The sequence below is a fragment of the Erpetoichthys calabaricus genome, chromosome 9, assembly GCF_900747795.2.
Source record: "Erpetoichthys calabaricus chromosome 9, fErpCal1.3, whole genome shotgun sequence".
Lineage (NCBI taxonomy): Eukaryota > Metazoa > Chordata > Cladistia > Polypteriformes > Polypteridae > Erpetoichthys > Erpetoichthys calabaricus.
The window spans coordinates 182,345,456-182,361,131 of record NC_041402.2 but is presented as its reverse complement, the minus strand read 5'-3'; the positions used below and the strand labels follow the sequence as shown (position 1 = coordinate 182,361,131).

General features: G+C 35.9%; 1 protein-coding gene across 2 annotated transcripts in view; it reads right to left on the bottom strand.

Moving 5' to 3' along the window:
• fubp3 (far upstream element (FUSE) binding protein 3) overlaps positions 1 to 15,676 on the bottom strand; it is a 98,164-nt gene that overhangs the window by 37,613 nt on the left and 44,875 nt on the right. For both annotated transcript variants that reach the window (XM_028808544.2, XM_028808545.2), the window contains exons 3-5: positions 12,878 to 12,911; positions 7,553 to 7,602; positions 520 to 591 (exon numbers count right to left, since the gene is read on the bottom strand). In XM_028808544.2, the coding sequence (XP_028664377.2) occupies positions 520 to 591; positions 7,553 to 7,602; positions 12,878 to 12,911 (156 nt within the window). The remainder of the gene's footprint in view (positions 1 to 519; positions 592 to 7,552; positions 7,603 to 12,877; positions 12,912 to 15,676) is intronic.

The following is a 15,676-nucleotide window of genomic DNA, read 5'->3' as shown; positions in this document are numbered from 1 at the left end:
CTCTGCTCAAAACGTTGATCACAGATACATTAAGGGAGCAATAGAATATGTGTCAAAAGGCATTCAAATGTACATGTATTTTGTCAGTTGTTTAAAAAAAACAAAACAAAAACAAATGTGTGTGTTAGCTTTTAGGGTAATTAACAACAACATGAGTTGGCATTTAACTATGCCAAAAAGATAGACAGATTTTGTTTTCAAATAACATGTACACAAATTATCACAAATACAGAGTGATCAACTGAAAATGGATCAAAGGAATTTTAATTTTATGTATATTTAGCTCTTTTGTCTCCTAAATACAAAACACTGTTACAGTGCCAACAACTAATCATCCTGACCAGTTTAAAGCTTAAATACCCACACTTAAATAAGTCATTAAGATGTGCAGATCAAAAAGGCAACACCGTCCAACTGAAATAATTTATGTTCCAGCAGAGCAGAATAATTTCTTCTTCATAGACTAGCACACACAAATACAACCCTCCCACTATAATTATATGCTCACTTATAACCTACCGGGCGCAATCTGAATTTTGCAGCCAGATTCCAGCTGAATTCTTGTGATTTGTTCCCCACCTCTCCCAATAACTACAAATAAAGAGAATAAAAACAGGTCAATAATAAGTGTAGAAAGAAAAAAATGAATATATATATTGTACAGTATGTGAGCATGTTTATAGAGCCAGCAAGAATCAATTTCAGAACACAGGATGGAGTGAATAACCCACTTATGCTGCTAAGCAGAAACGCTTAGGTATTGATAAGCAATTCAAACACGAAACATAAAATAAATCCATAATGTAAAAGACAACAAAACAGCAAGCGTAGCTAAACACCTGCAGACACAATTATAAGATAAATTAACACTTACACTAAGTGCTGAATATGCTAACAATATAGAACAGTTTTCTACCCAAAGAGTCTTGTTTTGAAAGAAGAAATAAAAAAACCCTGTAGGCAGCTTACTTCTGCAACTTCTATTAGGTTTGCTGTGCAATAATAGTTAACTCTACCTAAAAATGTGTAATTTAAGAACAGCACAGAAATCTCAATTGTTAAGGATGACTGCAACTTCCCTTTTTGTTTTCTTAAACAGCAGGATTATCCATGCCAGAAGGACAATCATTTAAATAATTTATTTTTATAGAGTAAAGCAGAACTTTTAAGAGATGACAAAGAAATCTTGAAGTAGCACCAAATTTAAATCTTGATTGAGTAAATTGCAAATCCACATATTTAATTGACCTATCAGAATATAGCAGTTTGAATATCAAGAGACCACATGCAAACAAAACTTTTCTTGAAGATGCGCAAAAAAGTTATCTGAACCTTGCACAGGATAATAAAAATTGCAAATTTTTTTGAACCAGTTGCAACAATACTATATTTATCCATTTTATCTATCGTTCATTGGCAGCAATTAAATTGTACCAAGCTGAAATTCAGCATTTACAGAAGCTTAAGAAATGCAGAGATATTAAAACACAAACTAAATTGATTTTACATTTTAAAATGGAAACATATCAGTGCCATTTGCTGTACTCTGTTTTTTAATGTAACATTGGACCAAAATAAATAAAGGTATAAGAAGATTGTAAAATAAGAATAAAAAAAAAATCTGATTTCATTCACAGGCTGATCTATCACAACATGTCATTACGTGATCCCATCACTCTGTGTAAGTGACACGTTAGTGCTCAAGGAATTCAATTTAAACACACTGACAATGAGAAGCTGAGATAGGAATGCATTTGAAATATTAGATGAGCAAGCTAAATTTAGAAGTTTAAAGGGCAATGGCATTTTTTTTCTCTAAATGTCAGTCTAATCACCCATAGATTGTTAAACCCATGAAATACACCATGAGGAAGCCTGGCAGGTGAGAATATATCACTAGATAATTAACTAAGAGTATTAGTGAAGGGAACTTTCTTTGTAAAGACGCTGTTATGTCGTTTACACAAATTGCTGACACACTCTGTGAGTGCCTAACTTCTTGATGTTTAATAGGCTAATCTACAGACTACTTAAAGACTATTCTGTTCCTATTTCATATCCTCCTTTTTAGTGACAATCTTCCTACCTATGGCCCAACCTAAATTGCAAAAGCTTGCATATTAGGTGAACTGGTGACTCAAGTTGACCCAGTGTTAGTGAGTGTGATTGCCACACCATGCATGGGCTTTGCTCCTGCCTTGAATCCCAGGCTGCCAGGAAAGGCTGCAGTTGCTCATTCAGAACTTCACTTATACAATGTAATTGTATTTAGTTGTAAATATATCAAGTCCAACATTAACGTCAAAAGATGTGATACACCCAGAGAATGGGGGGAAAGGATTCTCACTGACTGTAGGAGTTCTACTTTAACATTAGAGCTAATTCAACAAACATCTATGCTCTGCACAGTAATAAATGTGTAAGTTTTATTATGAACTTCTTCAATAAATGTTCTCTAACAAAAGTAAATGTAATCTGACCAGTCATGTTATCCAAATCATGATACTACTTCTTTTATGTAACTTTGTAGTCACACAAATCTATCAAATACAGCAATGTGCCATTTGTATCTAGCAAAATTGATGCAAGTTTTAGTCAGGTAAGACAATGTATTTCTTTTGCATAGCAGATAACATTTCAAAAGACATGAACTCAACTACACAACCCCAATTTGAATCTATTAACCTGCTGCAAATTGGGTATTATGGAGTTGCTGCAGAATCTACAATACCAGTGTGAAAGTGGCCCATTTGAAAGAGTGACAATGTCACAACCAGCTTTTGCCAGGGCTAAGCATGTTATCAAAACATGTATATATGTTTTTTTTTGTTCAAGCATGTTTGAAGTGATCTACACTTCAACAAGTACACTGTTAGTCACAGATGGGGGGCTCTTTTTCTCTCTGTCTGAGACGGTTTTCTTTTGAGCATCTTCAAGAAATCAAATGTATTTTTTTTGTACAATTAACATTAAAGAGCAAAAGGAAGCAATTTCAGTAAACAAGAATTTCAATTAAACTGTATTAATTTCTCCTTTCATGAACAAATTCAGTTAAAAGAAATTGGAGGTCACTGAGAGCCAGTCCTAAACTCTGATTATCCAGAAACTTGGAGGCTCAGAGAAGTTCAAATTTTAACCAAACTAAACACTGTTATTCTAAGGCTTACTAAGGTTATGGGCTTCCAGGCAACTGATCATAAAAACACTCATCATATAGGGTAACAGATAAACATAACTAAATCTCTAATTTTGCTGCTGCAACTCCAAATATGTAATTAAAAGTCGTTCAATTTCTATTTAATGTTGTAGCTCAATCTGTTCCCTGTTTATTGACAGTTTTTAACCTTACAAATATTTGTGACATTACCGTGTGCATAAGCCATATAATGAGGGGTGGGAGTGACATTATGTACACTCACCTACAGTACCAATACTGTGATCTTTTAAAAAATAAACAGCTAAAAGCAAGAACGGTGTCCAGTTAACACAAGTTCTGATTGGCCAATATACATATAATAAACTGACATCCAAAGAACTAACAATCTCCAATCAGTAAAATGCAGACCAGCAATCAATAGACAAACTTGCCTAGTAATTCAAGGTTATTTGGGGGGGAAATAAAACACTGGTGGTGGACATTTTAAATTGTGGAGTAATTTTAAGTTGTTTTAATTTTGTACCATTTAGAGACTATGAAAGATTTGGCAGAGCCACCAAAAATGTACATTTGAGAAATCCTACAAACAAGTGAAAAGGATTATATTTCGACCTAGCTAGGCTTGAAAATAGAGTTTGTGATTTTAGTACTTTGTTCACACGCATATGCTTTTAAATAAATTGGTTTCTTATAAAATGAAAAGCAAAATGGTATATAGAAGTATTGAATATACAGGATCCTCAAGCACCAATAGAAAGTTTCAGGGCAATGTAATGGTGTGGCTAGTTATTCCTCTATGGCATTAGTTTTTTATCTTTATTTCGCTGCTTTTTCTGAATTCTTTATTAACCAGTAATAAATATATTTGTAGTAAAGCTGTTTCTTTTTGGAGTCATGACTCATTTGGTTCTGGTGCTTCAGAAGCGCGTTGTAGGTGCCTTCGTTCATTGTTTTTATCCATGCAGTCTCGTTTTTGTTTTTCTATGGGTGTGTTGTTAGCTAGAAGTCGTTTGCTGTTAGGAATCATAATTGAACCCCTGACCACAGGAACTGTGGAGTAGCTGACTGCTGGCACTGTCAGTAGTCACCAGTACCTCAAGTTTAAATACATACACATATATAGATAGACGCCGCATTCACTGTGTTTCCCAGTAGACACGATACGTCAGCCTTATTGCGAGTGGCAAAAGTGCAATTTAAACTAATACAGGTAGACGTGGAAACCGGGTTTTCTGATGAAAAAACAATAACATTTAAAACAGTATCGTTTACATACAACAGATTTTGGCGAATCGTTTAGATGCAATTATTTATATCCATTTATACACTAATAATGGCAATTATTAAATAATAATAATTATAATTATTATTAACCATTCCTCCCATATAAGTAACATTTCGGGGACTGCCTTCTTCTATCTTCAAAACATTTCCAGACTTTGTCCTGTTCTTACGCAACACAGTACTGAAGTATTGTTTAATGCCCGAGTCACATCACATATAGATTAATGTAATGGTATTCTATCTGGCATCCTACAAAAACTTATCAATCGCTTAGAACTTCTTCAAAATTCTGCTGCCAGGATAATATCCTGCTGTTGTAAATCCACTGAACATATTACACCTATTCTCTCTCAACTTCACTGGCTCCCAGTTAACTACAGAATACAATACTAAATACTGCTCTTAACATTTAAAGCTCTCCACAACCTCACTGATCTCCTCCAGACTTACACTCCTCTCGCTCACTCAGATCTTGTAATTTGAGAGTATTTAGTCTGGCAATATGGTGCAGCCTTAGTTTGTGGAAGGCAGACACAACTAAAGACATGAGCATAAAATGATGGTTGTCAATTTCAAACTGTGTTTCCTCAATGTGCTCCTTGAGAAAAAACATCATCAAGTTTGAGAAATGTTAACAGCTAACAACAATCTATATAGTGACTAAATACGTTTAGCCAAAACGTTGTTTGGAGGCTCACTTGAGCATATAAATGCATAGCTTTGCAAGCTTAGTCTGGCTTAGCTAAAGAAAAGATTATAAAACGGGATTTTCTAACTGCCAAATATAACCAAAACAATTGTTCAGCCTTACCTATGAAATGTAATCCCCCGGGATCTGGTGTGGAGCGTACAGCGGTTTGTACAATCCCAAGCGGCACATTATTCATTACAGCAGTGCCACTCACAATATGGCGACGACGTTGACGTACGATTCTGCTAGTCATGAGGCGTCTAGTTATTCTATGTCAATGTTTAAATATGTCACCATTGCAACTTGTTGGCGTACACGCTTTACGTCAAGTTTAGTTTACAGGTTGTGTTGTTTTGGCGCTACTTACTGACTTTGGGAAGCCGCTGGGTTTGACTGTTGGGCACTGTGCGAGTGCGCTTTTGGCACGGGTTGCGTCTGGCATCCGTGCTTATATACAACCTTCGTAAACATTACTAAACGAAGGTTTTATATGCGGTGGTGCGCGCGTTCGGGCGGCGGTTGTATTGTGTCCTGAAGTTTAGTTTACAGGTTGTGTTGTGTTGCTTGGGCTCTACCTACTGAGTCTGGGAAGCCACTGGGTTTGACTCTGGGGCGCGGAGTTGCAGTGCGTGTGCGCTTCGATGCGTCCTGCGTCCATCGTCCTGCGTCCGTGCATATATACAACTGTCGTTTAGTAATATAGATATTTAATAATGTAAATGTTAATCCTATTTCTCAATACTTATTTTCCCAATTATTTTGTAGTTTTCTTTGTGCCGTTCCATTTTGTCAATGTCGTTTGTAATATTCCTTGTTTTATGTATTGTAGAACCTAGGGGTTGGGGGGCTCCTAACAGTGGTTTACACAGTAAAAATAAAAGAAAGCAACTTATTTTGAAATAATGCACTTCCACTTAAGAGACCACTCAGCCAATTCAGTAAAGTACACCAAGTGAAACAGCAATCAAACAGAACTTCCATGAAGTGACCAGAATAAAGAATATATTCACTAGACAAAGCAAATCAACTATTCTTTCAGATAAGTATTTTAATTTGAAGGGGAAATTTACTTATTTTACAGAAGAAACAACCAACACTAAACGCTCCTCAAAAACAGGCAAGAATGACAAAAAAAAAGACTTCTGAGAGCAGCTCTAGTGAGGCACTATAGCGGTGTCTTGTCTAATGTGTGAAGCAGTATCACTGCTGTTAAATCTGTTGGTTAAAAGTACTTAATCAGTGTGTCACAAAGACAATTGTTCATAATCATGGATAATCTGTGGAACGGTTTCAGAGTCTATTACTAAGGTCAATGGATCTTCCCCATAAGGAAAACTCCAGAATGTAATTTCACCAATAACAGCACAAGGATTATTGTAACTTTTGACAGAATTTCAGCAATTAAAAGCTTTAGTAACCCAATGTACCACTACTACTGTTACAATTACTAGTTAATTAGATTCAGTGTGACGCAGATCAATTTAACATTCAAGCACCTCAGGAAGGAGTCAAAAAATGGCAGCTGTTAATATATGTGTTTTAATGTCAGATTTATATTTACACAATAGGTAAAACTTCAAATATGAAACAGATGCCACATGCAATTCTTTCTAAATAATGAGGATTATTTTAATGTAGTGACTTTATATTCCAAAGATGTACATGTTAAATTAATTGACAATTCCAAAATGTCTTGTGAGTTTGGGTGAGGCTGAGTAGGCCCTGTAATGGACTATTTCCTACTTTGCCCATAGTAGTAGTACTGATGGGTTAGGCTTTGATCCCCCCAAGACTCCGCTCTGGAGTAAGTGTGTTTTATAACATTAATGTTTTATTATCTTTACAAATCTGTGTAGAATTTCTCCAAGTATTCTTTCCACTGACAAACCCAATGGACTGAAAGTCAGGTTGACGGCTCTAAACTGACACTGTATGGTTGAGTGTGCACAGAACAGTGTGGTTGACTGTCTGGTATAGACGCCAGAGCACCCCCAACCTTGAACCTGTATTGGAACAAAAATGAATGGAAAAATTAATGAATGATAGACAATCTGGAGAAATGTCTCGGATGTAAGCACAGTATTGCTATGGTGATCAACAATTAATCCTGCAAGTATGATCATAAGAGGTTGCAAAGCCAAGGGACCTTGCCAATTCCTATTCACCCAGAATGCACAATTTATGAGGGTGATCTGAAAGTCCCCAAACCAGTACTTATTAATAACTCAAAGCAGCAGACTTCACAGATTTATAACCCTGTGTTACATTAATTTTCCTCATTAAAGAACTTATTTTACAATAACTACTGGCAACTTATCAACAGTTTTTTTTTTTCAAGCTTATCCAGTTTTATGTGCTTCTAGCAGGTCTCCATTTACTTATGCTTAAAAGATCCTTGAACAAACAAACATTCTACTTACTGAATCCAACCATTTTATCAGGCACTTTGAAATCTTCTGTCATAATTGCCCTATAGAAGAGGAGGGGAAAAAATACATGAATACAAAGTTGTATAAATTAAAATATTTTCTGTAAAATTACTTGGGGGAGGGGAATCTGATATTTTTAATTAAACTGGCAAAAACACATTCAATTTTAAAAAGTAACTTTTTACAAATGGTAGTGTACAGTGTCCATGTGTTCACATAAAATACTGTATATACCCATTAGAATGATTATTATTATACTTAGTATGAACAATTTTTTTTAGGAAATTTGTAGCAAACTGTATTCCATTTATACCACTACTACAACCATTTAGGCAAACCACCTTATATGGCCTGGTTTCTTACAGTTATGATCTTGCCGTTCATGATCCATAAAGGCCCATAACATTCACTTATTCACAGCTACAGAGGTTTACAGCAGACTCAGGATTACAGAAAACACAAAAATGAGACAGACTGTTATTTGCAACGTTACTTGCTACCTGTTTTGAAAACACAGACCTACCAAAATTCATGTTTCTGTGTAATCCGAAACAAAGGGTAATCTTTAATATAACAACAACACAGCAAAAAGGGTAAAGGGGAAACCGCAAAAAATGCTATACACCACAAAAATATGTTTCAAGATAAAACAATGATCAAAAAGTTCCCCCATTAGGCCTGCTTATTTAGTTCATTAAAATACCACTGAAACTCAAAACTTATTTTAACGTACATACATACAAATATTCCACAAATGGATATGGAGATTTTAAATGCAGAACATGTTCCAGTACATAACTATTTGCTCAATTATACTCTTGATTACAAATATAAAAAACAAACAAATAATTGCCATATTGTGACATGTAAAGAGTACTACAAAACTAGTTTAAAAACTAAATCCTCTTTGGAAGAAAGAAGTTCATGCTTTTGGAAATTTTCACACGTCTGTAATATTACAGGACACAAAATGACCAGTCTTCATACTCTTCTCTAAAATACTGCAGGTATGCCAACTGCTATTCTGTGCAGAAGAACTGTAACATCTGTTAAGTGTTGCTCACACATGATGCTAAATGCACTCTGCATAATCAACCTCCTACTCCAAGCTGAAGATCTGCCTCTCACTGCATTCCAAACATGACCGTCAATCTAGTTTCCAATAATTTTCCCACCCTTTCAGAAAAACGACCACTTTTGAGAAAACACAATTTTTTTTAAAAAGGTGTTATTACTCAGATACCTCCCACATCCCAAAGCAGTGTAGGTTATGTTGACTTATGACTGACTCTAAGTTGGCCCTGTGGAAATGAATGTGCCCTATGATATGCAAGTCACAGATGTGCATATTCTAGAATGGAACTGACCCCACTCTAGGTTTGCAGGGTCAATATTGTCACACGTGGAATGAAATTCTTATTTGTACTGTATGTGACAATCAACATATACAACTTTATTAGTATCCAGAGTTATGATCAGAATTCTATACTGGAATAAGCAGTTTGGAAAAAATTTACCAAATATAATCACAAACATACTTGTTTCAGCAGGAAATTGCCAACCAACACAACCTAAAATTAACTGAAATGTATCTGCATGCAGAAGTGGGACAGCCTTTATTCCAAGTGTAGACTAGCCATGGAATAATGATTATATCAAAATTATTCCATACAATTTGTATGGTGAAAAAAGTACATCTTTTTTTTAGTTTTCCACTCTCCAAATTCCAAATACCATGCCCTGAAAATGTGAGTTTTTTTCCATACTTCTACACATTTTTACACAGAGATTAACAGACATTCAATCCAAATGTAATATTAGATAACAGGGAGTAGCGTCAACAAATACAGAAGCATCCAAATTTTGGGTTAAAAAAGTAATGGGGTATACAGTGCCCCATGGGAAAAATGACTGCTCCCAGATTCAAAAACCAGTTGCACCAGCTTTTGAATAACAGGTAATAAACCACCTCTTTTCTGTATTCAATGATCAGTTCTCTCACAGTGCAATGAAGGAATCTTGGCTTAATATTGTTTCAGCCTCAGTGACACATGGGTTTTCAAAACTGACCTACTCTATTTCTGGCTATGATTTTAGTTTTCACCCTGGCTGACACACAGTATGTCTCTCTGAAGACTACACCCGCATTTATTATTGTATTTAAAAGTACAGGTGTGTCAGATATGTAAACTGGAAAAGAATCTTAAGAAAAACATTTAAAAACTGTACACAATAGTTAAATTATACTCCTCATATCACTCCCACTGTATGATGCTCTCATCTCCGGGTTTACTAGCCCGACTACCTGTCTACACTTTAAGTTTGTTTGTCTCTTCATCAACAAAGTTGCTTCATGTACACAAAGAGAAAACAACATACATGTTAAATGAATGCCCTTAAACACTGCCTTCCAAATTTCTGGGCACTTTTTTGTACTGTTTTCAGAAAGTGAGACCTACTCCATTAAACCAAATATATTGCTTTCTCACTGTATGACTTCAATGTATTCCTTAGAATTGCAAATTATGTACAGGTGCTGTTTTTTTTTTTTTTTTATATAAACATGGTGCAGCCCACTTTGTTAAAACATTCACACTCTTTCTAGTGATCATTTTCCACTCAAAAGGCACCTTGGATTTAAATGTAACCTTCTTAAGAATTGCTGAGGACTTTCTAATGTGAAACATCTTATGTTTTGAAGCACTTGGCTTACATGGCTCAACCACTTGCATTTTATCATGGTCACCAACTTCAAACAGTCTAATGCATGAAGCATATATAGCTTTCAATCCTTTCTTTTTACATTGTGCAGCCCTGTCACTAATGAAGAACTCTTTATATAGAACTCTCCCAGCCCGAGTAATATTAGAGATATCTTGCTAAATTAGTGTATTTGAGATTTCCTTTAGACAGATATACTCTCTCACTTCTCAATTATGATTGTTACATCTCATATTCCAATACATATTTCTCTATAAATACTCTATTATAAATTGTAACAGTACCATAAAAGCCAACCTTTAGTCTAAAGTAGTCCACTTTAAGGGACTCTTTCAAAATGGAGTAACAAATTTGGATGTACAAATCTTCAAACTCTACACTTGGACCTATACAGCGACGGCAAATGTTCATTGCAAAGACTTTAGTGAGACCAAAGAAATTTAAATTGTAACAACAAAGTGAACAGAAATGTAATCACATTTTTTTTCTTACATTTTTAAAATTAACTATGATTGAGCTCTTAAACACTGCCAATTGACTTTGACTGAAAGAGCAAACAAATTAGCCAAAAGTTGAGCAGATAATGCATTTCTTTTGGCCTAAGGTGTTATTATAAAAAGAGACCCTCCAATAAAAGCTGAGCAAATTCTACCTAATTTGTAGATAGAACACAGAACCTACCCCAGACACTCCACAAAATCTTCAAGACACCAAGAAACAACTTTGTTATTGTTAATTCAGCACAGTAAAAGTCTGGTGTATTAATATGCACTAAGTATAAGTGGTTTTAGGACATTTAAATAGATGTGAATATTTTTGGCAAGTTCCCCCTCCTCCCCCCCCCCCCGTGGAATTCATAAAGATGCTATATGAATTCGTACAATGTCTATTAGGATTCCATTCAGACTGCACTTTATTCTTTGTGGGCACTTCATTTTACAATACTTACTCTTGAGATCCTGAGGCTTTCTTCCTTTTCTTTATCACCAGTCAATTTATAATTAATGGAGGAGCTAAGCTGGCACCTTTTATATATACAGTATCTACTTTTAAAAAAGTGACACAATAAAAAAATATGTACAGAAGGTCTTATCATTTAGGTTCTTAAAACACACCTAATTGTTATGTCAAAACGGATGCTGGGCTCAGTCAGCGGTTATGTATATTGTAAACAGTGGTCCTGTATGTTCTAAAATATACTTTAATCTTTATGTAAGCACTCATTATAGTAAGCAACAAGTGCCTTACAAAAAGAATATTACCAATATTATAAAATGATTGCCATATATAGTATTTGCCAAAACACAACTCAAATAATGCATAACTTACAGACACAGATGCATAAACAAGCATTTTGAAAGTCATTGTTATACAGTACTCACAAACATGACACTATCAGATTTGACTATGGAGAGGGGGAAATGACTTCCAGAACTTTTATTTCATAGGATGAATTTGCCAGGTTTTTGCACAAAAAAAAAAAAAAAAAAAAAAGATGAAAGGAGGCATTTTATTTGCTCACTATAGTTTGCCTGGTATAAGGAGGTACACTTCAACTACTGCTTATTCATATCAACAATAATGGTGGTGAGAGAGAGAGTCTCCCTCTGATCAGCATCTAGGAAGCAATGAAGAAGTGTTTTTCTACTCTGAATCACTAGGGACCTGGTTTGGGCTCAACACTGACACCATACTGAAGGAGGCACCAAAACACCAGCACTTTAAGGCTGCTAAATGATAATGTTTGAGGCACACTGCTATATACTATTTATTTGGCAACTCCATATTTCATACTGACCCTGTAATAACCATGTCCTGAACTGAAATACAAAGTTGAAAATACTATGAAACAGCCTTGAGCAAATTACCAGCAGAGCATTCTAAACAGGACATACTACTGCAAAAGCATTGGCTAATGTTTTCTTCTACAATACATTTAAAAATATTGAATTTAACGAAAAAAAACAAGACCACGACTCCCAGAGTAGAAACTAATTAATCTGGATAACCAAATCTTCTCCTGTATTTCTCAAATTCTATCACAAAGGATGCAGATATAGAGCTGTGTATTACCTCAGAATGGGTCCATTTGTTTAACAATTGTCTTTTAATACCGTTTAAACAATTATCCATTAAAAGTATGCATTATTGAATGCCATTACATTCAATACCTTTACCCAAAATCTTTGTTTCAATTCAAATCAGCATCATTGTTTCACTGTTTAAAAAGTTCTAATATAAGAGTAATTTGATGGCATTGCATGAAACATTGGAAGCTCCCCAAAACCTCTTTATCATAGACACCTAGGAGTTTGATATATTGATAATATATTTGTTAAAACATTAAAAAGGCCAACATATGCAATAAGACAGCCCTTAACCCTGGACTACTTTAAGCATCTTTACAAAAGTATGCATTATATTTTTTCATGTTGAAATGTAACACAGTTTTCTGCAAGTTATCTCGGCAAGCCCACTTTGCAATGCCAGCCCAGTTGGTTATCCTGAATGGAGACTGCTGACTCTAAGACTACAGGATCAATAATAATTTATAATCTATCAATACTCTGTGTAAATTGAAAAGGCCAGACTTACCTTTGATGTACCATTGCTCCAAGATGGTTACCCACTGTGAGAGAAAGAAACAGACATATTAGCACGGATAATCTAACTTTTCATCATGAAGGAGAAAAAAATAAATTCCCTCAACCTTACCTTCAATTTTAACAACAAAACAAATTCAGGCAAAGTCAAATAAATGTGTAATGACCCAAGACAGATATGAAGAAAATGGAAGGAGATGATTCTGTCGATATTTTCTATAAAGGACGCACAGCTGGAATCCACAAGAAGGCCAGAGTTACTGTGCCCCCTCCCCCTTTCAGACAGAAACAAAGATGTGTATTGCTGACACCACTCACCCCTAACTGTCTGAGGATAGCATTTAGATCATGAACTGCCAGGAGAACATGCAGCTTAATGTGAAAAGAAAAATCACCAAGCAGGTAATGGATATTTTTGACTAGCTGGCCCCACTGCACAATGCCCAAAAGAATGAACAAGTGATGAGTCCTAGCAGACAAAGTTAGCAGTAAAGAACAACATGAACAATAATTTGTAAAAACACCTCATTTATTTTAGCAGATTCAACACTTGCATTCCTGTGTAACATATTAAGCTGTTTGGCCAGGATCACACAGAATAGAGAAATAGGGAGCTGAACCAGCACCCTCATGATTTACAGTCTGCTACATTAACTGTTAAGTCACACTGTCTGTAATCCTGAAGCACAAACACTCGAGTAGCTACAAACAGGGAAAAACGATGTGATGCAATTATTGGTGAATATGCACTTGTCATGAACATCATGGTTCATTCAGAATAGGGTAAACACAGTCATATGAAAAGGTTTGGGAACCCCTCTCAGCCTGCAGAATAATTTACTCTATTTTCAACAAAAAAGATAACAGTGGTATGTCTTTCATTTCCTAGGAATATCTGAGTACTGGGGTGTTTTCTGAACAAAGATTTTTAGTGAAGCAGTATTTAGTTGTATGAAATTAAATCAAATGTGAAAAACTGGCTGTGCAAAAATTTGGGTACCCTTGTAATTTTGCTGATTTAAATGCATGTAACTGGTCAATGCTGATTACTTGCAACACCAAATTGGTTGGATTAGCTCGTTAAGCCTTGAACGTCACAGACAGGTGTGTCCAATCATGAGAAAAAGTATTAAAGATGGTCAATTGCACGTTGTGATTCCTTCCCTTTGACTCTCCTCTGAAGAGTGACAGCATGGGATCCTCAAAGCAACTCTCAAAAGATCTGAAAACAAAGATTGTTCAGTATCATGGTTTAGGGGAAGGCTACAAAAAGCTCTCTCATAGGTTTAAACTAAATGGAAGGCCACAGGCACAGTTGCTGTTAAACCCAGGTCTGGCAGGCCAAGAAATATACAGGAGCGGCACATGCGCAGGATTGTGAGAACGGTTACAGACAATCCACGGATCACCTCCAAAGACGTGCAAGAACATCTTGCTGCAGATGGTGTAAAAAAATCCACCAAAATTCCAAAGAATTAAGAGGTGTCCCCAAACTTTTTCATATGACTGTATATTGAACCATTAATAAAAAAAATCAAGAGGTCTGAAACAGCTGCTGTGCTGGTGTGGAACTCATAGAAAACCTCCACACTATGCATCAACAAGTAGTCCACTGTTTAAAAAAATTAAATAAATAAATAAATAAGGTCTTACTATTGAAGCCAAGATCAATACATACAAGACATGGTGTGCTAATACCCAAACTTCTAGGCTTGACACCTTTTTTAAATGTAAAGAATTTATTTAAATAAATGCATAATCTATGGATTCTTTGACAAACTTGATGATACAAGGACATATTTTCCCAAAATATACTTGGTGAAATTACTATGCAAATGATGTCCCATTATCTTATTTATAATTCGCCAGCCTACTCACTCACTCACTCACGTCTGTCCGAAGCCGAATGCGCAGTCGCCTTCTGCGCAGCTGCCCGAAAAACCTTACGAGACCGACATCGCGGCAGGCGGCGGATTTACGGCCGCAAAAATTCAAAGAGAAAGGTGACTTCGATTAAAGCTCTAGAGGCCTGAAAGGCGATTTCGACTACAGCTCGAGGCCTAATTACGCATTCATTCAATACACCTATATCAGGTTTGTGGTGCTTATACTTATTACTATTCCATATTGTACTGGAACATTCATCATTCAATATTATACTATAGGCCTGGAAAATTCATCAACTAACAGTACAAGCCTGTACAGTAATGAGTAAAGCGGACTACAATCATTACAGAACAACTTCTTCGTTACTTATCATTTGTTCTTCATACACTGCTGACACAAACTCGTGCCCGTTTCATCTTACGTTTTTCGAAACGGGCTCTTTGTCTAGTATTAAATAGGGATGCACCGATACCACTTTTTTGGAAAACGAGTACGAGTACTTGCATTTCAGTACTCGCCGATACCGAGTACTTGCCGATACCGAGTACTTAATAAAAACATGATTTAAATTTACAGGTAACAGCTTTAGTCATATAATTTAACAAAAAAAACAAGACTCTCTCGTCTATCCACTGGGAGGTTAGGCTAATTAGCGACACGGGGCTAACACTGCTTGTCCAAATATCCGTGGTGAAACTAAACGCAGAGGAGGCTTGCAGTAGGCTGTGGATATGTTTTTTCACGGAGTCGTGTAGTTTAGGCAGCTCCGTGTCAGTCATGTAGCGGCGGCTTGGGATATCATATCTGGGCTCCAGAACATGGAGGAGATGCAGGAATCCCACATTTTCTACCTCCGAGAGTGGCTGGTCACTCAATGCAATGTACTCGATAATTGCCGGTGTTA